Here is a 27,000-nt window from a genome sequence, read left to right on the forward strand (position 1 = left end):
CCTGTGCTCCGCAACGGGAGAGACCACAACAGTGAGAGGCCCGCGTACCGCAAAAAAAAAAACCAAGAAAACAAAACAAAAAAACCAGGCTATAAGTCTTTGAGATTTAAATTCCAGCCTGTTTAAGCGGTGATTGATTCATATTAGCTTTATGCTCCCAGTTATTCTTGGAGTAGGCTTTGATTCTAGATACTTTTTTCTGAACTGTTTTAGAAAATTGAAAAGGTGAGAACTTCTGTCCCAGTAACAGATTACATATTCTCGTCACTTTACATTCCTCAATGTTCTATCAAGATAACTATACCTATTGATACATGTAAAAATCTGACTCAAGCCTTTTTTTCCATATGGCTATGCTACTTGGCTGTATCTTGAACTAGGACTAAATTCCTGTAGTGCAGCACTGTAAAGAAGTCCAATTCAGGACCCTCTGTCATTGTTTACTCCCTGAAAAATTCTCAAAGGCTCATCACTCCTACTCATCCCCACAGTACTCAACTTCCCAGGAATGTTCAGATCACACAACTAGAAAAGCACCAACCTGGGAGACAGATTAGTGAGGCCACACAGTTGAAAACCCAACCATAAGAGCAGAACTTTTAGGTCCACTCCCTATTTAACTTTTTTTTTTTCAAAATTAATTTACTTACTTATTTGGCTGTGCCGAGTCTTAGTTGTGGCAGGCGGGATCTAGTTCCCTGACCAGGGATCGAACCTGGGCCCCCTGCACTAGGAGCACAGAGTCCTAGCCACTGGACCACCAGGGAAGTCCCTTCTTTAACATTCTGAATAACGGTAAAGTGCAATGTTTTCTAACCCTCATTTAGGAAATCAAGCCCTTCAAAGAGTAAGATTAACAGAACCTTTCCAACTTCCCTGTGTTGGCTGTCAATAAAGCCCAACATTTCCTCCAAACATGACATGGTAGCCAGGTCCACTGATTCCCACCTCCTGGTAGTAATATCCTTGTGTATCCCCCTCCCATACTACCAGGCTAGTACAATGGCTGGTCTGTGTGACCAATGCAATATGGCAGAAGTAATAGGTATGTCACTCTGAAGGTAGGTCATACAAGAGTATGGCTTCTGCTTACTCTCTTGGATCACTCGCTCTGGGGCAAGTCAGCTGCCAGCTGTCACTCAGGCAGCCCTGGAGAGACACCCACGTAGTGAGGAACTGAACCCCTCCAACAACCAAGTGAGTCAGTCATCTCAGAAGTGGCTTCTCCAGCCCTGGCTGACAGTCCTGTAACCTGATGAGACCTTAAGCCAGAACCACATAACTAAGCTGCCCTTGGATTCCTGACTCAGAAACCGGGTGATGATGCATGTTCATTGTTTTAAGCTGCTAAATTTGGGGATGATGTGATTAAGACACATCGGGCAAAGATCACCCATTGTTTCTTGAATGGAATAAGCAAAATTCTAACACTTTTGACTAAGATACTGAGTTAATTTTGTTAAAGACAAAATTCTAAATTCATATTTGTTTGGTACTCAGAAAAAACTTAAAAAGCAATTCCCAACTCACTCAACTAAACTCCTTCCTCACTGTTAACAGAAAGAAAAAAATCTGAATATATGTTCTCTCTAGTCAATGCACACTGCTAATTAGCTCACAGCCTAAAGTGTCAGGTGCTTTTAACAATTGCGTTCAAAATATAGTAACAGTAAGACAGCTCTTCAGATCTTATTTTTTCTCTCATTGGGACTGAACTGCCGATACCAGGCAGTGTTTCTAGCAAGTTCCAAAAGGTCTGAATTAGGAGGCCTTGATTACACTTGGCCTATTTTAATTAGTTTTTAAGTTAGGTCTTAAAGAAAAGTGAAAGTACATAAACCAGTATGGGCAACAGTAAACAATGACTACATATATAGTTGCTGATCTCAGAATTCAACACAATGCATTTACATTTCTTTGACATTTACCAGACATCACAGATTACTACCAGAACATCATGTAAGTTTATTTCAGATGTAACAGCAATGTTAAAATCAACAAGTTTAAATCTTAACTGCACCAAATAAACTCAGCTATTTAAGTATTTTTAAAGTTATTCCCTCCAAAAAACTGAGGGAGCTTTTCTTTTCCACCCCATATGTCATGGTTTCCCAATAGTTCTATTTTTGGAGGACTTTCAATTGATGAGTAAGCCACTTTGGGGATATTTCAGAACTTCTTTCCCCAAATGAAAACTAATCTGGACAAATTATATATTGCATAGATTTCTCTGCAGATTCTTTTCTTTAGAACCTAAATGGAATTACCATACAATATAATGTTTATCTATTTGCCCTACAGAAAAAAACTATCTACCCTGAAAAATATGATGGATATATCCTGTGATCTTCCAGTTAATAGAATTTACCTCAACGATAATTTTTATCAAAATAACCAACTGAACATGGGACATTATTTCAGTCTTTACTGACTCATAGGCACGTGAACTAGTGCCCAGCTTCCACCTCTTCTACATCCTCCTCCTCCATAAGTGGATGGAATTATTTCATGTAAGTTTGATGTAGGACAATTCACCCTTTACAAACACTTACAATTTAGGTTAAAGTCAGTGACTAGTGTGGAAAAAGAAACACTAAAATGATAGGGAGCCTACACACTCAATTCAAAATTTAATATTTTTTCCTCCATAAATAATATGTACTTAATTGTCATGAGGCAGCTATTCGGTTTTCATTAACCACATTCAGGGATACATTCATAGGACTGATTAGATAGTCCAGGTGAAATGGTTATAGAAATAGAGGCAGTGTCATCTCACAAAACTCATTTATATATCAAAATCTATTCTGATATGCGAAGTTTACAAAAAGGCTGAATCTTCAAACTAATTATGCCTTCTGTAACTCAAGCATTCTTCTCTTGGCAAGAGCAAGCTGAAGCTTATCCATGAAGGTAAAGGTGCTTAATGCTAAACTTTTCTTCTAAGCTTAGATTTGGACTGCTTAAGAAACAGATACCCAAGAAACCAGCATGGTCTTTCTACATTTTTACTATCTTAAGATTATAACCCTATAAACTCATTTATCAACTATCTTCCTTTTCTATATTATACTTGGCACTCAACTAAGACTGCTGAAGTCTATTGTACCTTGTATTTTTACATTCTCAAATAAGAACTTAAGATTATAAAATGTGCATAAACATTGTGTAAAATAATTTTGTCATTCAACATATTTGAAGAGATGAAACTTTTATGCCAGAATTTACATAAGAGGATAAATATTATGAATCAATCTTCCTTTTAAAGTCAAATGACAGAAAATTCAAGCTCTGTGCATTGTTTTAAAGTCTAATGAAAACATTTCTTGGGCCACCAGTATTGGCAATGTAGAAAATTTTAAATATTGGAGATGGGATTATGGAGGAAAACATGAAAATTTCAGATGTCTTCTATCTTACAAAAAGTTATCGACCCGTCAAAGCCACTCCCTATGTGCCAGGAAACGAGCTGGCATAAACCAGTCCTGTCAGTAGAGGAGGTCACAGTGACATTTGCGTTATTAACACTTCTAGACTTCTACTTTTTCCAAGAATAGAAGCAATATGTTTAATAATTCCCCCACCCCCAAATCCTTAAACTCAATATCACAGGCACAGAATGTAAGCAAATCTGGGATGTTCTCCAACAGATAAGCAATTAGCACAGCTATGTTATTCTCAAAAATACTGTCTAGATATTCCTTCCTCTAAAATCAAATGCTCAGTGGCCACACTTCTAACCGTCTGCATTAGCTGACATTAAATGCATTTATTGTGCCACAAGTCCATCTAAGCTTCCTTTTAGGTATTTTTCATATGTCCAAGAGACAACACCTGCTTCAGGTTTATTTAGGGGCATTGACCTATAAGGACATCAACTCCATTTTTAAGGTTTGACTAACTATTGTGGATTTACTGAAGAAAAAGGACAAGAGAAAAAAAAGCAAATCACAACAAACCTCTTTAGGTCAGTTAAAGGCCATTATCTCTAGCTGGGATATTAAAAAAAATTAATCTCACCAGCCCACACTCCTAAAGTTAATGCCACTTCTAACAATCAACAGCAGGAAAAATAAACCTGCTAACAACCAGCCCACTCATTAGCAAAAAGCAGTTTAACTCAAATGCTGAGACCAAAGTATAATACTACTTACTCAGACTGTCCCAGCCACCGTCAGCCACCAGCGAGGAAGGAAGAAATAACTGCTTAACAGAACAAAATAAGCTTAGTATTTCTTACAAGGATGACAATGGTCCAACTCCTGAGATAATACTCAGAAGGACAAAAGGTGGAGTGAAGGCAATGTATAGGGATTAGTATCCCACAAAATCTTGAAAACCCCAAAGTACCACAAACACACTAAACTTGTCTATGAGTTAGAGAACAAGATATTGCTGCTGCTGCTTCTTGTCCTTTGAAATATACAATATTTTGTAGGCTCTGCCCTTCAATGTGAAAGCAGGACGTTAAAAAAAAAAATGAAATTGACACTCAAGTTTTCGGGACCATATATCTTAACTGTGAAACTAAACAGATCTATACCTTCTCCTTCCTACAATCAAACCACCTCATAAAATAAGAAAACTAAAACAATCCAAACATGATTAATAAATCCTTAAAAGTTTAAAACTTTTAGAGGAAAGGGAAGGAAGTTTTGAAGGGAGGAAACACAAGAACAAGGAAGGGGGAAAGGTTTAAAAGAAAGGGGGGGGATCAATGGGCCTCTCTTTTATTTGGCGACAAGCAAGTGCAAGAAAGTTCATCTGTAATTTGTTCAGTTGTCTGTCTTCTGCATATCTGCGTTCTGGCCAGAAGGGACTTTGAGGTTTTTCTGCAGCACATGAGCATCAGCGGGCTCTATCCTCTTATAGTAGTTCTTCTTTGTCTCAATAATCTCAAAGCCAAACTTTCTGTAGAAGTCAATTGCAGACTCATTGCTGATCTGGACATGCCTGAGATACAAGAGGGTATCGGAAAAAAAAAATTAAGATTCCATCAGCTTTTATGTATCCTCCACAGATAGCTATTGGTTGGAGCTGGAATACTGCAGACATTTGTTAGACTCTCTTTACAATTACTAGGTATCAACAAAGATTAGGTATTCATTTAAGAGAAACTTTGATGACAAATTTATACTTCTCTTTTTTTTTTTTTTGCAGTACGCGGACCTCTCTCACTGTTGTGGCCCTTCCCGTTGCAGAGCACACGCTCCGGACTCGCAGGCTCAGTGGCCATGGCTCACAGGCCCAGCTGCTCCACGGCATGTGGAATCTTCCTGGACCGGGGCACGAACCCGTGTCCCCTGCATCGGCAGGCGGACTCTCAACCACTGCGCCACCAGGGAAGCCCTCTAACCTAAGTCTTAATCTAACATTTGGAAGACAGCTAGCTGAGATTAGGATATGCAGGAACAGCATTTATTCTTAAAATCAACAAAGGTTAAAGTATCATAACATTTTTTATTTCAAGAGGAGAAAAGGTTCCTGTAACTAAAAGTACGTAAATAACTACAGGGATGATTCAAAGACCATAGTAACACATTAAAAAATAAACAAACAAAACCTAGGGTGTCAAATGCCTGAATATATCTTTCTGATTGATAAAAAACATGTTAGATTTTGAAAATAATTTGTGCTTTCTCAATTACTCCTCAAGACAGCATTATATAATTTAATCTCTCCCAATGCCAAAGTGAAAATGAGAATAATCTCAATATCTGTATTATAAAGAATCCACATAGGGAACTATATTCAATCTCCTGGGATAAACCAAAATGGAAAAGAATATTAAAAAAGAACGTATGTATGTGTATAAGTCACTTTGCTGTATAGCAGAGATTGGCACAGCATTGTAAATCAACTATACTTCAATGAAAAAAAAAAGAAAAGGAATCCATAGTTGCTACCTTAGCCTTACTCTTAAGATTCAAGTATAAATCAGCTAGGTACTCTCTGATTTTGATGATTAAATTCTACTACTAATGAGCATGTCACTGAGAGCCTTGAACAAAACTCAGAGTGCAAACAGATGGCATGATAAAAGTAATATTAATGGTATTAATTTCTTAAATTCTGAAGATCCGAGTTTTAATCTTGGTTTCAGATATGTGACTTTGGAGCTCCCACCCCAATGTAATAAAGCAAAACAAGAATGTTTTATCACAGGTTCATTATCTATTATTAAAACAAACTTCATAACTACCACTTCCATGGTATTTCCCAAAGACAATAAGTGACCAGATTTTAAATTTTCTAGTAAAGATTTCTATTGCCAATTTATTAAATTCTTTAGATAAGATCATTAAATATGACTTTACTTACAGATAGATGTTGTCAAAAGTGCCATCTTTTTCACAGATGTTTAAGACATGGTTTAACATTTTAGTTCCTATTAACAAGACAAACAACAAATAAGTAATCTCATAAAAATCAATCTTTAAACTAAACATCTTACTGAGTCCTAACAGAATTTGAGGTAAACAGCAGACATCCTGATTTTCCACAATTTTTTTCTCTCTACACTACCTACTGTGTTTAAAACTGCTAGCAGACAAGCAATCTTTATATACAGCCCTTCCAGGAAGAAGGAAAACAGAAAAAGCAAAAGGTGTATTAGTAACAAATCTATTTATATATAGGGCTTTCAATTGAATTATGTTCAATTGACATATAAAACAGTTCTTTTCCACCTTACTTTATATAATTCAGTAACCCTTTCCCAGTATTCCTAGAAGAAATATTGCCTTAGTGGGGTCAGGAACAGTACCAATGTATTTATGCTTCTTTAAGGAAAAAAACAAAACCAAAACCCACAAATAATTTTACCTATTCCTAGCCTTCGGTATGGTGCCAGACATCCTAGTGTCATGATGTAAAGTCTCTTCTGATTCTGTGAATGATCCACCCTACAGCATACTGCACCTACTGCAATATCATTGAAATAGGCTGCCACGGAAAATATAAAGATACAAAGTTTAGCAGACAGAATAACACATTTTACTGAATCTTTCCCTGCCCTTGTACAATGACTAAATTGTTGTTATTAGCATTAATTAAATTTTATCAGGTACTCTGAGTATCAACAGCCTCAAAAATATCCTATACCTTCAGAAGTTAAGACCCCTCTTAAATATGTGAAAACACAGACACAGCCTAAATAAGAAAAGATATTTAGCATTTCCTTTTGAAATTCAAGTATTTTATTTTATCTTGATTTTTCTCAGAACCTGGATCACCCCCATTTCCTCAAATCAGTTAACTCTTTTTTTGTCCTGATATTAAAAACTAGAGGTCAAGAACATGAATAAACAAATGAAGGGAAGAAGAAAAACCATATCATACCAAGTTTTGCTAGCTCGCCAACCTCCAGCACATCCTTATAGAACTTGTCATTGTAGCTGACTGGAAAGATCACCTGGTTTAATCTCTTCAACTGCTTAATATTGTGTGGTGTCACATCTCCCAGCTCGATCCGGCTACTGGAACAAACCAAATGTACTCAATAAAATATAATTAGCTTCATTTGTTAAGATGGACATATTAAAAGGGTACCAAGTCTCTTTTACATGACTGATAAATCCAACCCTTTCACAGTAACCTTACACTCCACTCCTATGAAGATCACTTATAAGCAGATTTTGCCAGTCATTCCATCCAGGTTCCAACTCCTAGCTTTCATACAATTGTATACATTTAGAGACAAATACAGTAAACAACAATTACTAAGAAGGCCAGAATAATAATCTACATATAAATGTTGAAATTTTCAGAAAAATTTAAAGACATCTATTACTGATCAAAAAGACTGATGATACCTAATTGGCAAAGGGGTGGCAAGTAAGATATTTATACTCTGCTGGCAGGGATGTAAATAGATACAATATCTCTGGAAGACAATCTACAACTATGTACTAAAAAGCCTAAAAAGTACACCTCCTTTGTCAAAGTATCCCCACTCTAGGAATTTATTCTAAGAAAATAATTAAAATATGCAAGAATCACATGTATTCTGGTCACTGGACACAGGAACCACATACACCAGAGTCACAGAGGGTGGCGACCAAATCCAGATTCCTGGACTCCCCACCCCCACCCCCTTCAGAAGCAGTCTCTGGAAATGGAACATGGGAATCTACATTTCAGAAACAAAACAAAACCAACCAACCAAACGAAACAAACCCCAGCTTGAAAACTACTTATCAAGAACACAACAGTAGCATCGCTAAGTAACCATACTTAACCAAAACAATCGGCTCCATGGGAAAAGGGATAACCACTAAAAAGTTTCAGACTCATGGTAATAAAGTTGATTTGGCTACAGAGCTGTCAACAAATTTTTAAGTGCTCAAATCAATCTCACCACCACATGCTAAAGGTTGATCAAAAGTGACAAGACAAACCTGAATAGCATCTACACAATTTTTCTTCCTATTATCACCAGCACTATCATTTGTAGAGGTTGCTTATATACACTATTTGCCTTCTTAAAAACCTTAACACGCCTGAAACTAACACAACATTGTTAATCAACTATACTCCAATATAAAATAAAAAGTTTAAAAAAATTTTAAAAAAATCTTAACAGTGGGTCATAAAAACATTTAAAGAAAACAATGTCATCCACCTGCCAATGCAGGGGACACAGGTTCAATCCCTGGTCCGGGAAGATCCCACCAGGTGCCACAACTATTGAGCCTGCGCTCTAGAGCCCGCGAGCCACAACTACTGAGCCGACGCGCCACAGCTACTGAAGCCCGCGTGCCTAGAACCTGTGCTCTGCAACAAGAGAAGCCACCACAATGAGAAGCCCGCACATTGCAATGAACAGAAGTCTCCGCTAGCCGCAACTAGAGAAAACCTGAGCGCAGCAACGAAGACCCAATGCAGCCAAAATATAAATTTAAAAAATAGTATCTTATAAAAAAAATTGTCAAATCAAACTAAAAATGAGTTCAAAAATAAACAAAACAATCTGATGCCAACCAAGCAGCTAGAAAATGACGTATGTCCTACCACTAGGTGCTAGTTCCACATCACAACTGCATTAGTCAATAGCAGGAAAATGCTAACAATGCACCCTAATTAACCATTTACATCATATGCACAGAGGTTTTGAAAGCTGTTACAGAAATGACTAAACAAGAAAGCTAATCATCACACTTTTATAATGGTTAGAAAAAAGAAAGGAAAAGAAAAAAATCTGAGTGTCCACCATTAGGGGACTGGTTAATTAAATAAAGCATGATACATTTATATTAGAAAGACATTGATATATTGTTTCCTGGGGATATATATAAATGTATCTCCAACTTTTGTTAACATACAGAAAAATGTTTAAAAGCACATTCAAACAATGTGTGGTTTGTGGATAACTTTTATAACAATATTCTCTGAAATGTTAATAAGATAATCAGAAACGACCAGAATGTATTACAGTTCTTAAAGAACAAAAAAACCTGATTACAGACCCTTATACTCATTTGGAACTTTAGCCTTCCTGTCTCAACTGTTTCATTTGTATGCTACTGTTTTTCATTATTCACTATTGTGACCAACCACCCTTGTATATCTTGCATGTCTTCTTAAAATGTAAGCACACTGAGTTTCTTAGCAGCCACACAAAATTTTAAGATGCAGGCATCTTAGTAAAAAATATATAGATCTGTTATATTTTCTTTCAATTTCTAGCCACACGAGTAAATATGAAGTAAATATGGCCTTCTTCCCAAGTATCTGACTAAAATGAATTCCCTTCATGACTCATGTCTCTTTTTTTAAATTTATTTAATTTGTATTTATCTTTGGCTGCATTGGGTCTTCGTTGCTGCGCGTGGGCTTTCTCTAGTTGCCACGAGCGGGGGCTACTCTTTGTTGCCGTGCACAGGCTTCGCAGTGTGCGGGCTTCTCATTGCAGTGGCTTCTCTTGTTGCGGTGCACAGGCTCTAGGCGCGAGGGCTTCTGCAGTGGTGGCACGTGGGCTTAGTTACTCCATGGCATGTGGGATCTTCCTGGACCAGGGATCAAACCCATGTCCCCTGCATTGGCAGGCAGGTTCTTAACCACTGTGCCACCAGGGAAGTACTGAGTCATGTCTTCTTTACTAGGTTACATCTCATTCACAGAAAAACTTCCCTTTTCATTAAAGCACACCCTGGCTTTCTCTTCTTTAAGGCTGAGGTAAATGACATTTCACCTTAAAATACAGGGATCACATCTTACCTGCACAGTCTCTTCTTTTTTTTTAAAAAAAGGATTCCTCCCACTTAATTAATACATCCATCACCTACCTTTTTTTTTTTTTTTTGGTAAGAACATTTAAGTTCTACTCTCTTAGCAAATTTAAATTATATGATACGGTGTTACCAAATATGTTATACTTTAGATTCTCCGAACTTACTCACCTTACAGCTGAAAGTCTGTACCCTTTAACCAACCTTTCTTTATCTTCCCCACCTGGAAACTACTTTTCTACTCTCTGTTTCTATGAGCTTGTCTTTTTTTTTTTTTTTAAGATTCCACATACAAGTAATAAAGTAATACTATGCAGTATTTGTCTTTATCTGGCTTATTTCACTCAGCCTAATGCTACTCTTTAATATTGTACCACAGATTGGGTGCAGTAATTTATTTTAAATATAAGATAGCTTATTATATTGATTATATTTAGAACACACCATTTAAAAATTAATCCAGGGGAATTCCCTGGTGGTCCAGTGGTTAGGACTCCTCACTTGCACTGCAGGGGGCACGGGATCGATCCCTGGTTGGGGAACTAAGATCCCGCATGCCACACAGAAAAAAAAAAAAAAATTACTCCACTGCACTTAAAAGTCAGTCTCTGTATTTTAATAGTGATTGAAAAAATACATTATGAAATCTAATAGTAAAAAACAATAAAGGAAAACTTCAGAATCTAGGAAGTTAAGATTCTAGACAATAAGTGAAAGAACTTGAGTTTTTAAGAGTTTAAGAATAATTTCTAGGTAATTACCATGCTTCAAGTATATGTATAAGTTTTAAAAGGATAATAACCAGGTATTTCATGACTTCATACAGAAGGAAAAGGTGGTCATGGTGCAGTGTGGTAGACTGAAACTAATAAAAGGTAACTACTAAAAAAATTTCCATTAGGGTGGGCAGATCAAGACTAAATACAGAATACAATATTGAATAATTAGGGAATAAGCAGCTTAATCTTACCATGCCTAATTTAAAAAAAAAAGTGTGTCTTGATTAAAAAAACAAACCCAACACCATAGAAATGAGTTAGACATATAGTCTTCTAATATTCTTCTATGCACATATATACTGACAAGTTTTAAAACAGAATTGGAATACTGTATTGTTCGGTAGCTGTTTAAGAAAGAAATTAATCAAGTTTGATTTTTTTAAATTGAAGTATAGTTGATTCACAATACTGTGCCAATCTCTGCTGTACAGCAAAGTGACTCAGTTTTATACATATATACATTCTTTGTTTAATATTCTTTTCCATTATGGTTTATCCCAGGAGACTGCATATAGTTCTCTGTGCTATACAGTAGGACCTTGCTGTTTATAATCAATTTTTATTATTACCAGACTGTCAGCATATACTAGAAACAGAATTATTAAATGTCTATTAAACATAACTTTGTCAGCAAAATTCACCTTCAGATACAGTTTAACTCTCCTGAACATGATATGTCTGACTGAAATGGAACATTTCTGTAATCCTGATCACTTAGCTCCAAATTATTCTAAGATGTGGATATTCTAAATATATCAGAGTAATATCATCAACTTGTAAATATAATTCAGTAAAGAACATGTAGTACCAAAGGCATAAACATAGTTATGTAGGAATATCAAGTAAATTAGAACATCATTTGACTGTAAATAACCAAAAGCTTTTAGAAGTTAAAAGAACTTGATTAGAAAATTAAATAATAGAGATTTTAAGAACTCCATCATGAATCTTAAATTTTCTATAGTTCTTATGAACATAACAGTTGCCTATTCAAAGCATAAATCAGTTCTATTTCAACACCTATGTGCTAACACCTGGAATGCAAAGGAGTTTACATTCATGTATTCCCCAAACCACAGGCAGTTTGCTATAGTAAAACAAAGTATGCTTTGTGTACATGTGGAAGCCGGGGCTGGAGAGGAGGGCCTTGCACATCAAGGTGGTACTTCATTGTTTTCTCTACATTCTCTCAGTGACCTCAATCTATATATAGTCCTATGGATTTAATGCTGCCAACTCCCAAATTTCTGTCTCTAGCCTAGAAATCACTCCTAAATGCCAAAGCATCTCTAGTAGACAGCTCAAATTAAACATATCCAAAACTAGCTATCTGATCTTCCCCACAAAATGTGCTTCTCCTGAAGCTTTCCCTATCTAAGCTGGTGGCCTTTCCATTCTTGGCTGCAAGTTTACTCTCTCACCTCCTTTACGTCTGTTCAAATGATATGTCAGGAAGTCTTACTCTGACACACTCTTTTTTTCCCTTATAATATTCTTGATAGGTTTTCTTATCAATAAGGTTTGTTGGCCTCAAAGAAAGTTTGGAAGTGTTTCTTCTTGTTCTTCAGTTCTGTCAATTCTTGCTTCTGTATTTTCAAGTTATGTTATTAACAGCATAAATATTTGGGACTGTTATGAGTTGATGAATTGATCCTTTTATCATTTTGAAATGTCCCTCTTTGCTGTAATATTCCTTGCCTTAAAGTCTACTTTGTTTATCAATATAGACACACTGTTTTCTTCTAATCAATGTTGCATGGTATATCTTCTACCACCCTTTACTTTGAACTTCTGTGGCCTTATATTTAAAGTGTCTTTTTATAAACAGCAAATGCATAAGAGTCTTGTTCCTTTAATTTGGTAATCAGAGTATTTAGTCTGTTCAGATTTAACGTAATTATTGTCATAGTGTATTCAAGTCCACCAGCTTGCAATTTTCTAATTTGTATCAACTATTAGTTGCTCCATTATTTTCCAGCCATTTTGGGGGGTCAATTTACTTTCTTCGGGAAAAAAAAATTTTCTTAGCTAAAACAAAACAAAAAAAACTTTTAAAAGTTCACATAAACCTTTTTTTTTTTTTTTTTTTTTTGCTGCATGGCTTGTGGGATCTTAGTTCCCCAACCAGGGATCGAACCCAGGCCCACAGCAGTGAAAGCACCAAGTCCTAACCACTGGACCGCCAAGGAATTCCCTATATAAAATTATATTAACTTCAGGCATATAGTTCTGAGTTTTGACAAATACGTATAGTCACCTAACTACCACAATTATCAAGAAACACAATGGTTCTATCACCCCAAAAGTCTCCCACATGACCCTTTGTAGTTCAGCTCTACCACCACTCCCACAGAACCATTAATGTTTTGTTTCCCATAGTTTTGCCTTTTCAAGAATACCACATAAATGGAATCACACAATACATTCCCATTTTCTTGGCTTGTTTCATTCAGCACAATGCCTTTGAGATTCACCACACTACTGTATCAACTTCATTCCTTGCTATTGCTGAGTAGTACTCCATTGTATGCATGTACCATGGTTTATACTTTTGTTGAAGGGCATTTGGGTGTTTCCAGTTTTTGGAGATTATGAATAAAGCTGCCACAAACAATTTATGTACAGGTTCTTGTGTGAACATAAGTTTTTCTTTCCCTTGAATACATACATAGGAGAGGGGATACTGGATCATTAGTTAAGTGTACGAGAGTTTCAGGTGTTCTGCATCGAAACCAGTGTTTGGCACTATCAACTTTTAAAATCTATGCCATTCTAATAGGTGTGTACTGACATTTCACTGCAGTTCTAATTTGCATATCCCTAAATAATGATGAACATCTTTTCATGTACTTCTTTGCTACCCATATTATCTTCGTTGGTAAAGGTGCTGTTGAAATCTTTTGCTCTTAAAAAAATCCTGGGTTCCAATTATTGAGATTTAAGTTACTGTGAATACATGTCCTTTGCGAGTTATGTATGTTGCAGAGGATTTCTCCCAGTCTGTGGCTTTTTTCATTTTCTTAACAGTGTTTTTCACACAGCAGAAGTTATACATTTTGATGAATTTCTTTTGTGGATCATGCTTTTCAGGGTAATATCTAACAAATCTTTGCCTAACCCAAGGCCACTAACATTTAGATTTTTGTTTTCTTCTAGAAGATTTATTACATTTAGCTATATGAGCCTCATCCCCTTACAACCCTCTCATTTATTTTTCTCTTAAACAGCCCTCTTGAGGTATAATTTACATACTATAAAATTCACCTATTTTAAGTGTACAATTCAATGGTTTTAAACTATTTATAGGGTTGTGAAATCATCACCTCAATTCAGCTTTAGAGTACTCACATCACATCCCCAAAATCCCTTGTGCACAGCTGACATAGATCCCCTTACCTACTCCAAGCCAACCACTAAATCTACCTTCTTTCTAAAGACTTGCCATTTCTGAACATTTCATACAATAAATGTGATCTTTTGGACTAGACTTCCTTCACACAGCATAATGTTTTTGAGGTTCATCCATATTGCAATTTGTGTCAGTAGTGGAACAGTACTCCATTGTATGAATATACCACATTTTGTTTATCCATTTACCACTTGATGGGCATTTTAACTGTATTTACTTCCTGGCTATTATAAACAATGCTGCTATGATTACTGCATACAAGTATGTGTGCAGACATAGGCTTTAGTTTTTTTCTGGTAGATACCTAGAAGTGGGACTGCTGGGTCGTATGGCAAATATGTTTCACTTTTTTTTTTAAATTGGAGTTTAATTGCTTTACAATGTTGTGTTCGTTTCTACTGTACAATGAAGTAAATCAGCTATATGTATACCTATATCCCCGCCCTCTTGGACCTCCCTCCCACCCCACCCATCTAGGTCGTCACAGAGCACGGAGCTGAGCTTCCTATGCTTTATAGCATGTTCCCGCTAGCTATCTATTTTATGCATGGTAGTATATATATGTCCATCCTTATCTCCCAATTCATCCCACCCTCCTCTCCCCTGCCCCGTGTCCACATGTCCGTCCTCTATGTCTACGTCTCTATTCCTGCCCTGAAAATAGGTTCATCTGCACCATTTTTCTAGATTCCACATATATGTGTTAATATATGATATTTTTCTTTTTCTGGCTTACTTCACTCTGTATGACAGACTCTAGGTCCATCCACATCTCTACAAATGACCCAATTTCATTCCTTTTTATGGCTGAGTAATATTCCATCGTATATATGTACCACATCTTCTTTTCCATTCATCTGTCATTGGACATTTCAGTTGTTTCCATGTCCTGGCTATTATAAATAGTGCTGCAATGAACACTGGGGTCCATGTTTTACTTTTTAAAGAAACTGCCTGTGGTAGGCAGAATAATGGCCCCCGGAGGCTGTCCATGTTCTAATCTCAGGAACCTTTAATATGTTATTTTACATGAAAAAAGGACTTTGCAGATGTAAGATCCTGAGATGGGAAAATTAACCAGGATTATCCGGGTGGGCCCCCTGTAATTACACAGGTCCTTAGGAGTCAGAGAAGATGTGATTAAGAGCAGAGACACGAGAGACTTAAAGATGCTATGCTGCTGGCTTTGAAGATGAAGGCTCATGAACCAAGGAATGCAAGTGGTCTTAGAAGCTGAAAAGGCAAGGAAACGTTACATCATCTTGAGCCTCTAGAAGAAACACAGTCCTGTTGTATCAGTTTCCCAGAGCTGCCTTAACAAATTACCACAAACTCAGTGGCTTAAAACAACAGAAATGTATTCTCTCGAAGTACTGGAGGCTGGAAGTCCAAAATCAGAATGTCGGCAGGGCCATGCCCTCTAGGCTCTGGAGCAGAATCTTTCCTTGCCTTTGCCAGCTTCTGGTGGCCTCAGGTTATTTCTTGGCTTGTGGCAGCATAACTCTAATGTCTGCCTCTATCTTCACATGGTCTTCTGTGTGTATGTACGCTCTCCTCTTATAAGGACATTAGTCATTTAGGGCCCACCCCAATTGAGTATGACCTCATCTTAATTACATTTGCAAAGATTCTATTTCTAAATAAGGTCACATGCTAAAATTTCAGGTAGACAGGAGTCACTATACCTACCATCATCTTGATTTTAACAGAGTGAAACCCCTTTCAGACTTTCGGTCTCAAGAACAAAGATGGGGCTTCCCTGGTGGCGCAGTGGTTGAGAGTCCGCCTGCCGATGTAGGGGACACGGGTCCGTGCCCCGGTCCGGGAGGGTCCCGCAAGCCACGGAGCGGCTGGGCCCGTGAGCCATGGCCGCTGAGCCTGCGCGTCCGGAGCCTGCGCTCCGCAACCAGAGAGGCCACAGCAGTGAGAGGCCCGTGGACCGCAAAAAAAAAAAAAAAAAAAAGAAGAACAAAGATGATACATTTGTGTTGTTTAAGCCACTAAACTTGTAGTAATTTGTTACAGTAGTAAGGGAAAACTAATATGTTGCTAAACTGTTTCCCTAAGTGGCCAGACCATTTACATTCCCATTAGCTATGTTTTAGGGTTCCAGTTTCTCCACATCCTCACCAATGCTTTTTACTGCCTTTCTGTTTATAGTTATTCTAGTGGTGTGAAGTGACAATCTCATTTCAGAAGGAAAAGAGTAGGAGCCCATAAAGATGTCTGAGAAACAATATTCAAGAGAGTAGGGATAAATCTGGAGAAGCAGTGTCCTAAAATCCAAGATTGGGTTCTAAACCTGGTTATACACCAGAATCATTCTGCCGGTTAAAAACTCAAATTCCCACATCCTACCTTGGAATCTTTACTTCTGTAATAAAGCTTGTTCTTTTAACCATACAAATTAAACACCCACTTTAATCAAGAAACTTCCTACTGCATGTGTGTAAATTTCTAAATCCAAGGAGTCTGGTAAGGGAAATAGAGACTAAAGACAGGCACAGGGAAGTGGAATAGACCACTGCAAAAAAATACACTATATGATCAGAGTGGGTTTCCATAAAATGTTAATCATGTCCCCATAAAATGTTAATCATTTCCCTTATGCAAGCAGTACAGTATGTTACACTATAGCTTTAATGTATGTGACATAACTGGTATTGAGGAACTGTGACCCAAACTCAAATCAGCCTAACTCTGAAAGCTGGGTTTTTAAAATTACTACACTGACTGCTTACTTCAGGTAAGATTTCAATATAATTTAACAACATAGACTATTTTTAATTTATCGGTTCAAGACCTCTGTTCTGTAGATAAGCCCCAAATTCCTAGCCTAGAAGTCAAATCAGCCATGTGGCCACATCTACTTGACTCAACAATTTTTTGTTTTTCCAAATTAACTTGGTTGCTAATACTTAAATCAGAAGATTTTACATAAAGCCTACATTTCTTGTTTTATTCATTTACCTTATCTGCTTGGTCCCAGGTCCTGGGTTCCTGTTGGCACTAGAGTTCACAACTCTAAGTAAAAAACTGAAGACAGCAGTTATTAAAGTAACTAAATTATTCTCTTAGCTCAAGTAAATTCATGTGACATGTTATTTTTTCTTGTTTTTCAAATCCATAACAAACTCTAACACATCTTCATACCAAAGTTTTGAGACTAAGATCTAAGCGGGGGGGACAGATTCATACAGCACAAGCATCCACAGAAATGTGAACCAAGTCCTTAGATCTGGAAAACACAGCTACTTACTTGCCTCCTACTTTTAGAGAGTAGCACCACAAGATTAGCCTGTTACTCAGTCAAATCTCAAATAATCTTTGCACTTAGAATATGGTAGTAGGAAACCTTTACCCTTGGCTTAAAAAACAAGTGGTATTTATCATGGGTAAAGTATTTAGTACAGCAACATCAGATAATAAGCACTCAAATGTTTCTAGCTTTTAAGGGTAATGTCAATTATGGCCATAATTACAAAAACAAAATTTAGTGGCAATATTCTGAAAGGCCACAAGATGGAGATACGACTACACAAAAGTGGGTCTTTCTTGGGCAAAGTCTGACTGCTAAAGTTACATAGCAAAAAGAGGAAATGATGTATAGAGAAAGCTTAAAGTCTTTATACTTTAGATGGGTATTTAAGTGCACCCTGGCACAAAATTTTAACTGTCTGGTCACTTCTTATGAAGAGTGTTTGATCTGGACGGGACCTTAGACCACTGGCTCTCTTCCCCTTCATTTTGCAGATGATGGAACTGAAGCCCAGAGACCGATGTGCCTGTAGTTATACAGTCAACTATCAATAAAGCCAGAATCAGGCTTATGTCTACGAATTCCATTATAGTGCAAGATTAGCCACACCATATGACTTCCCTCAAAGGAGTCATCTTTACTTCTCAAGGTTAAGAGAGAGAGAGAAATACCCAACATTTATCTAAGGTGTACTGATAAAGGACTTTTGCATAAAATTTAAGTCTTCTGGCAAGGATCAAAGTATGCCCATGGTCCTTTGATTAAAAATTTCAAGGGGCTTAGAGATAATTTTTTCTTAGCTAGCAGTAATCTGGTTCTAAACTCTTGCCTTCAAGTAAATTACATGAAAGAGTGATTCATCTAAACTATAAATTCCTTCAACCTAAAAGTAAGCCCACTCAGCATTTATCAAAGCACAGCTTAAATACTAACTGCTCATGAGGCTAACGTGTCATCCTGCTGAGATTTCCACCTCATTTGAACTATATTACAGTTGTACTCTTCCAAGGCACAGAACTTCTGCACTGCTATAAGCATCTGTTTTCGAACCTTACCTCTTCTACTGAACTACAAGACTTAGGGCAGAACCTCAACTATTTCAAGGATTGCTAAATTACTTTTAGTAAATCTAAGAATCTCTAGGACCTTAGTAAAACCGATGAGCTCTCTTTCATCTCATCTAGATTTTAGAGCAGTTTCTCAATCTTGGTACTACTGATATTTAGGGCTTGATAATTTTGTTGTGAGGGCTTTCCCAGAGCACCCTAGGATGTTTAGCAGCATTGCTAGCCTTACCCACTAGATGTCAGTAACCATGCCATCCCACTGTGACAACTAAAAGTGTCTCCAGACATTATCAGATATCCAGAGTGGGGTGGGAGATGTACCGCTGGTTGAGAGTCACTGTTCTAGAGGTTTAGCAGGTTATCAAAAAAGCAGTGGTGGGTGAATCAGTCCTCCAAGCTGTGTGACTGCAAGTATCAGGTGTGTAAAAATCTCAGTAATTATTTGGTTGGGTACCAGAAATGCTAAACACACACAGGGACACAATATACTCAAGGTTATAACCTAAAAAAGAATAAAATTATCCTTTGAAAAATTTTTCCATCGTTATCTATACGTTCAATTAGGAGAGCCCCTTCCCAGGTATGGCTCCTTCCCTACTACTACCTAAACACTGATGTTTTTACTTACAAATCTCTGAATTCAAGCACATATTTCCAACGGCTTACTGGCTATCTCTACAGGAATCACAAATTCAACACATCAAAAACTGAACTCATCGTTCTCCATAGGAAATCTGTTCTCTACCTTTCCGAACAGCTCCATCATTCATCCAATACAGACACTGAGCTTCAGATGCACTCTAACATCCCATTTTAATCCCTGATAATTCTGCCTCCCAACTAACTTTATAACCTGTTCCTATACCCTTTCTCTTAGCAGCATGGTTCAGGCCATCATTTCAACCCCTCATTTCAACACATATTTTAATAGCCTAATAAAGGGGAATAAGACTAGAGCCAAGGAGACAAAGCCATCACAATGCAGTCAGAATAATCCTTCTAAAACACAAATCTGACCACTTCTCTGCGTAAAATCTTTCAAAAAAGTTGCGCATAATCTACCAAATAAAATTCAAGTAGCCCTTCATCGCCTAGCTGTGGCCACTGGCCTAGCCTTCTCCCCAACACCCCCCCATTGTTTTTTGGCCATATAAAACTACTCAAAAACCCCACCACCCAACAAGCTTTCTTCCCTTCTTGGCCCACCTCTATATTTGTTTTATACTATATTTACAGATACATTAGTAGACTATGGATACTATCTTAGAGCTACTGTGAGGATTAAATGAGACTACTGCCTGGCACATTGCCTTAACAGTGCCTCCTCTGTAAAAGGTAATAGTGGCATGGGGAAGGGATGGGAGAGCAGGTCCCAAAAAGCAGACACAAGAGCAAAATGAAGAGTGCAGCTTAAAAGAGAACAATTCAAATATGATTCCAAAGTTTTGTTTCTTGCTATCATAGAAAGCTAGAGCTGACAGAGACCAGGAATGGCAAACGTGCGACACACGTGCCATTAATAATCAATGACATCACTTGTTTTCCCCACAGTCTGAGAACTCATCAAAGCTACCAACAGACTAAATATAATACTGATAAGATACTATCAACAGATTAGAACTGGCACAAGAACTCAAACCTTCAGCCTTTCCTATTCAGGTTCAAGCTGTTCTCTTTAAAGACAAAGAAATGAGGGAATTCCTGGTGGTCCAGTGGTTAGGACTCAGTGATTTCACTGCCAGGGCCTGGGTTCAATCCCTGGTTGGGGAACTAAAGATCCCACAAGCTGCAAAAGAGACAAAGAAATGAGGGCCCAGAAGCCAAGAACTTATTAGTCAGTGTCCCTACTACTGCTGACTATTATTGGTGGCACACTGAACTATAAAATGTGGTTGCTTTTAGTTCAAATGCCTTTTGCATTATAGTAAGTCTCCTTTTTGAAGATAAATTATGCTACAAATAACAAACTACATTCTGGGGGGTGGGGGGCATCCAAATATTTCCTTAAATATATCTTAGTTTTCTGGAAGGAGAAATAAGAAATATTTAAAATGCATACAAATGGCCAGTAAAAGTGGGAAATGTCCAACTCCACCAAGTAATCAACAAGAAAGGAAGAAAGAAAGGCCATTTATCATCTAATCAGCAAAGTAAAATTAGAATTAAGGGTATATGTGTATATGTCCTCAAAACCAACTTGTCAAGACACTATTAGTTATTTCTATCATTTTAGAAATGCTCAATGTATGCCACTCATTGCAGACAAAGGTAATTTACACCACCCATCACTCAAATGGCAGCCACAATGTCTTCCTCCATTTTCCTTTAAGTTTCTGCAAGTGCTCCTCCCTTTCTCCACTAGCCCTTGAAGAGAAGGGCACTCTCATACACTGCTGTCAGTATAAATTGTTACTATCATTCTGGAGGTCAGTTGGCAACAAATATCAGAGCTTTAAAAATGGCAGTACTGGGGCTTCCCTGGTGGCGCAGTGGTTGAGAGTCCGCCTGCCGATGCAGGGGACGCGAGTTCGTGCCCCGGTCCGAGAGGATCCCACATGCCGCGGAGCTACTGGCCCCGTGAGTCATGGCCGCTGAGCCTGCGCGTCCGGAGCCTGTGCTCCGCAACGGGAGAGGCCACAACACTGAGAGGCCCGCGTACAGCAAAAAAAAAAAAAAAAAAAATGGCAGTACTTTCTGATCCAAAAAATTCTCCTCTAGTGAATTATCCAAAAGAAATAATTAAGCATGTGTGTCCAGTAGTTATACAAGCAAGCATTCTGCTCTACTGAAGACTGAGAGAAGTCTGAACTTGGGAAACAAGGTTTTCCCTTAAGAACAGCTTCAACAATGACAGAGGTAGAATACAGGTTGTACTAGCTCAGGCAAGGCAAATACATACTTCCAATTACCCCTTCATTTACCCAGAGGATACTACTGGATTATAATATCTTAATTGAAAACCAGGAGTGGTTACCACAGAGGTATAAACAGCCACACACTACGTGTTGTCCCACATTTGAAACATTTACCATCCAGGAACTAGATCCTAAGGGAAGAGATCATGTTTTAGACAAATTTGTTTTTTTCAGGGTCTAGCACAGCACAGTCCAACAGAAATGTAATTCGAGTCACATATGTAATTTAAAAATTTCTAGGTCCAGGGTTCAAATCCCTGTTAAAAAAAACTTTTTTCCCCTAATATCTACATTAACAAGGCATAAAGAAACAGCTGAAATCATTGCAACATGTAATCAAAATAAAATTAATGACCTTTTAAAAAAATCTTTTTTCATACTAAGTCTTCAAATCCAGTGCGCATTACACTTACGGCACATCTCAATTCAGATGGTAATTTTCCTTGGAAATGTTTTATCTGTACTTAAATTTCATAAAATTTACAGTGGATTCACACATCCAAGTTGTTCGAAACATACATAAAAATTGTCCAACAACTGACATTTTAATTCAGCTCCTCAGTAACACAAGACACATTTCAACTGCTCCACAGCCAAACATAGCTAGTCACTGCTGTATTGGACAAGACAGGACTAACGTTCTGCTAATAAGTCAGGCACTGAATGAACGTAAACAGCACATGATGGAAGAGAACAGCTCAAGAGAAAGGAGTGTTCTGTGATAGTATAATTATATAATTTTGTAAGTTATTAAACTATAATCATACAATTCTCATTTCTATGACGCGAAGGACATTTCTATTGATTAGTACTGGTATTCTAACGGTTTCTGTAGGCTGCACTTTTAAAAAAAGAAAAAAGGACAGCCATTTAAATAATTGAGAAGGTGTATCTTTCCAGATGGCACAAAGCTGGAAGCCATAGCTAATACCTAGAAGAGAAAATCAGGAGTCAAAATAATTTCTACAGACCAAAAGAGAGGATTTAGCAAAGTGAAATTTACTATAGATATTAGTTTGGTCTGGCAAAAGCACTGGCTTTGAAAGATAATGCTTTATGAGTGCCTTTTAAAAATCTTTCCCAACCCACAGTTCTTGATTATTGTGCGTTTTGTTCAGAACTTTACCAACAGCTGTCCACAATTTGGGGAAGAAATCACAACACTGATGGCAACAGAGCATTACTCACCAATGCACACATCTGTACTGGTAGCAGATATACTTTTTAAATTATACAGTTGATTATATTTACAGATAGATGCAAACACCTGATCTTATGATTTATGGTGTTGTTGTACCTGCTCATCTGCATATTGAAAGATATCTTACTGCAGTTTACTTTCCTTTTATTCTCCTTTATATTAGTTAGGATATTGATTTTTTAAAATTATGGTACAGACAGGTTATATTTTATATGAATTCATCTGAACAAAGCAAGGGAACATTACAAAGTATTTGTTAAAATCCAGTAACTTAATCAACATCCTACAAATCATTGGCTTCACAGAAGCAAGGAGTATGAATTGCAGTTTTACAAAAGTTCCTGAATTCTACATACTTCGGCCTTACTGGCTTTCTTTTTTTGTTTTTGTTTTTTTTTCCCCTGACAAAAACAGCAATAAAACCTTAAAAAAAAAAACTTTTATTGACATATAAGATACACTCGGTAAAGAGCACAAATCTTGTTACAGCTCAATGATTTTATACATATGTATACACCCTCTGCAACCAATACCCAAGGTAAAGATACAGAATGTCTCTAGCACCTCAGTAAAGTTATTTGTGCCCTTTTCCAGTCCATGTAACAATTATTTTGAGTTCTTCAACAGACTCATTTCTACTTGCAGGATCTTATATTTTAACACTTCAATTAGGAAACTACACTGTTCTATATACTATATTATTGCTGTCATCTTTACTTTGTTCACATCTAGTTAAAGACATCTTTATTAGAATTTACACCTCTTTGCTACAATTGAAGGGCAAATGGACTCAGTTTTACTTTCTATTATATCGACTAATTACACTGCCATCTCATTTCAGTCATGGCTGTGTATAGCATACCTTCTTGCTTGAATATCACCCTCCCTACAGGGGAACAGATAAAAATAATCAGCTTACCATCCACAAATTCAACCTATAATGTCCCTGGTTCATAAAAACAAGCAACCTCAGTACAAGTAACACTTCATAATATACTTCAAATTTCTAAACCATGAATATAAATGCATGCAGCAATTAACAACTGGAAGCTTATCTACTATGGAGGAAAGGCAAATACATGCCAATACCATGGAACGTCCCACTGCTACTAATAAAAAACTAAGTAAAAATATGAAGAAAAAGCCAGGTAAAATAGTTAAGTTTTAAAAGTTTCAAAATGATAGATAATATAGGCAACGATGTAAAATATTGAAACAGTAGACTGATTCAGAGTGAGGAGTTCTGCATGTTTTCAATTTTAGATATTTGTATTCAACTTACAGTTCAATTAGCTCAATATACAATAAAACACTTAGCAAATAAAATTTCGTACAAAAACCACATAATCAGGACCACTGTTTCATTTTCACAGGCCTTCATAAACCAAGAGTCAGGACTATAACACTGACTACATTGTACACGGTGATACAAATCTTTGAACTCAAGAAACTTAAAATCTTTTAAATAATATCCACTGTCTTCATTTGTTCAGTGCCTTAAGGGCAAGACTAACAAATGAAAAAAATTTTACAGTCCCATCTTACCTGGGAGTTAGTTCACCTTAGAAGTTCCTCTGAAATCATCTTAAAAGTTTACCATTAAGAACATGATCTTAAGCTCCCAATAGTAAGAGGTGATAGGAACTAGACTTAAGGACTCTACATTTTAGGCATAGTTGCTGGCATTAGGTACAGCTTCAGTAACTATAAATTTCCTCTAAATTTGACCAGTTACTCATTTCTGGAGATTGGCCTCCATCATTTGTTACATATAAAATAACCATTTTAAATAAAAAGATAATTGCCTCATGAGTATGTTAACTGAAGGGAGATTACTTCTATTGCCAAGTTAGTATCAGGAAGAGCATTACATCCTAGGCAGACTGAGCTAGATCAAAAGATTTTGGATCTAAACATCCAGAATAATTCCTTGGAGGCATTCCTTTATAAATCCATGCACAAGCTCAACACCAAGAACTCTTCAGCCTCATTTTTATTACTTTAACAAAGACAAATAAGCACTGAGTGCCAATGAGAACACAAAAACAACTAAGAGACAGCATCCATACTCAAGGAAAAGAGATAAATCTCGCCAAGTTATATTGGATCATATACAAAACAGCCAAACTTCCTAGATCATGATTCAAGTGCAGCACATACTTCAAATACCCCCTCAATTAGTATCCTGATTGGAACTCTTTAGAACTTGATGTGAATTAATGCAGGTACTGTGAAAATTTCTTCATGATTTCTAAACTTGATACAAAACACGCAATTCGACATTACAGTGGATTCTCAATATTTAAAGCAAAATCAGAGTAAGGAATCACGCTACAGACCTTCAAATTAAACTTTCTTGGACCTCTTCTGCGACCTCAAACACATATACACACCGAAGTAATATACAGACCCTTGTTTCAGGCAGTATGAGATTACTTCGAACAGACTTCTACTTCATCTTCAAAAGGGCTGCTTAACAGTCTGAAAGGCTTCGCCAACTCAAAACAGTTACAATTCTTTAACTGACTTGCTATCGTAGAAAACACTCAGCACCTCAGAAAGCTTTTAACACTGATTAAGATTCCATTTCGTTCTTTAAGGAGGGTAAAGGCAAGCTTCAAAACGGCTCACTCCGTCAATATGTTAAAACACAGTGTTAGGTAATTAATACTTTAACAATATGCAATTTAATAGTAAGATGACATCTTATCCAAATGGAAATAGTCGAACCAAAATAATCCCTAACTTTGTCCAAGAGGGAACCTGTGAAAGAATATTCACTTTGCCAAACCCCTGAAGAAAGCTTCACTAGGAACCCAGGACCCCCTCGCGGCACAAGGGCAACAGTAAACGGCTGGAGCAATAGCTCCACCTACTGATCAGCAACACTTCCTTAAACATTTTGGCACCCCAAGTCTTCAGTGCTCACGCTCTCTCCCCCTCCTCCACTCGCTCTGACCCAACCCAAATCCAGTTGAGTCACTAGCTCTTAATACTCCTTTCCGTGCTCTTTATTCCAATTCCTGCTCCCTCCAGAAGGTTCTGCACGGCTTCCAAGTGTGAATAAGCCCGAAAGGTGTCAAAGACCACAGTTCTCAGTGTCGAGCCGGGATCTGAAGAGGACAACCAAACCGCTTCACTCGGAGGGGCGGGCCGGGGGTGGCTCCGCAGTCCGCGCCCGGGCAGGAGGCCCCAGGCGCCTCACGACAGCTTTTCCCCGCTGCCCCACTCAGCAGCTGGTGTGCACTAAACCCGCACTCGTCCTCCAGGCCCAAACCCTAGGCTCCCCGGGTCTCGCCCGCCAACAGCCGGAGCCGAGCCTCCGCCCCCTCCATGAGCAGAGAAGCCCAGAAACCTCCCTCCGCCGGGTCTTCGCCCGGAGTCTCTCCCTTCCTTCGCAGCCCCTCTCCCCCGCCGTTCGGGCCCTGCCCGATTGCCCTTCCTCACCCTTTCATCTTCCCCGCCTGCTGAGGCCGTTGTTACCACCGATATCAACGCCGTTGTCGTCGCCGCCCTGAGCTCTCCGCGCCCTCAGCTCGGGCCACTCCACCCCGCAAGCCGGCCTCCTCGCTTAGGGCAGGGAGCTGAGCGGGTGACGGAGGCCGCGAGAGTCGAGCGCGGCCCTGCGTCTCCAGAGGGGGCGGGGGTGCCTCCCGCCGCCGCGCTGGTGCCGCCGCTTCTCCACACGTGCACACGGGGCACTCGCCTCCCGCCCTCCGCCACCGCAGCCGCCAGCCCGACCCGCCGCCGCGCTGTGACCTTTCACCCCGCCCCCTCTGCGCGCCGGCGCGTCGGCAGCCCGGCGCGCAGCCGCACTGCAGGCCTCCGAGTACCCTTCCCCCTCCACTTGAGGACCTCCATCTTTCTACTGGGCTCTGCCTTCCGGCGTCATCTTCCTCCTCCCATATCTTACGACGCAACTTGTGGGGCTTGCCGGGAAGGCCTTGGCGGTAAAAGCTAGATTTTTCCACCCCTCCCTCACCTCTCCCACTTCAACAAGATCAATCTTCCCCGACCCTGGTCTTCCCAGCTGGTAGTCTCCAGTATGACCTTCAAACGCGCCTGTCTCCTAATAAGATTTTATAAAGCTGGTTCCTCTAAATGTAAAGAAGCCTGTGGGAGACTTAAGTAAGTTAGTGCT

General features: G+C 38.3%; 1 protein-coding gene and 1 non-coding gene across 6 annotated transcripts; both read right to left on the bottom strand.

Moving 5' to 3' along the window:
- Positions 1-694: 694 nt before the first annotated feature.
- TRNAR-CCU (transfer RNA arginine (anticodon CCU)) lies at positions 695-767 on the bottom strand. Its single transcript has one exon. It is a non-coding gene; the product is annotated as a tRNA-Arg (tRNA).
- A 1,008-nt stretch (positions 768-1,775) lies between these two features.
- Positions 1,776-26,638, bottom strand: NAA50 (N-alpha-acetyltransferase 50, NatE catalytic subunit). Of its 5 annotated transcripts, none has more exons than XM_089910549.1 (6): positions 26,307-26,633; positions 17,388-17,453; positions 7,342-7,475; positions 6,826-6,945; positions 6,322-6,388; positions 1,776-4,953 (listed from the first exon to the last, which is right to left on the bottom strand). In XM_089910549.1, exons 1-6 carry the CDS (start codon positions 26,312-26,314, stop codon positions 4,776-4,778), a joined length of 573 nt encoding a protein of 190 aa, XP_089766675.1. In that variant the 5' UTR covers positions 26,315-26,633; the 3' UTR covers positions 1,776-4,775. The 5 variants fall into 5 exon arrangements, with proteins under 5 accessions (XP_089766675.1, XP_030616657.1, XP_089766676.1 ...); XM_030760797.2 differs by having other exon boundaries at positions 7,342-7,478; XM_089910550.1 differs by lacking the exon at positions 6,826-6,945 and having other exon boundaries at positions 7,342-7,478; positions 26,307-26,638.
- Between the last annotated feature and the right edge of the window lie 362 nt (positions 26,639-27,000).

The sequence above is a fragment of the Delphinapterus leucas genome, chromosome 4 (assembly GCF_059928025.1).
Source record: "Delphinapterus leucas isolate spDelLeu-1000000601 "Yukka" chromosome 4, BTC_Dleu_Yukka2, whole genome shotgun sequence".
In the NCBI taxonomy this organism is placed as follows: Eukaryota; Metazoa; Chordata; class Mammalia; order Artiodactyla; family Monodontidae; genus Delphinapterus; species Delphinapterus leucas.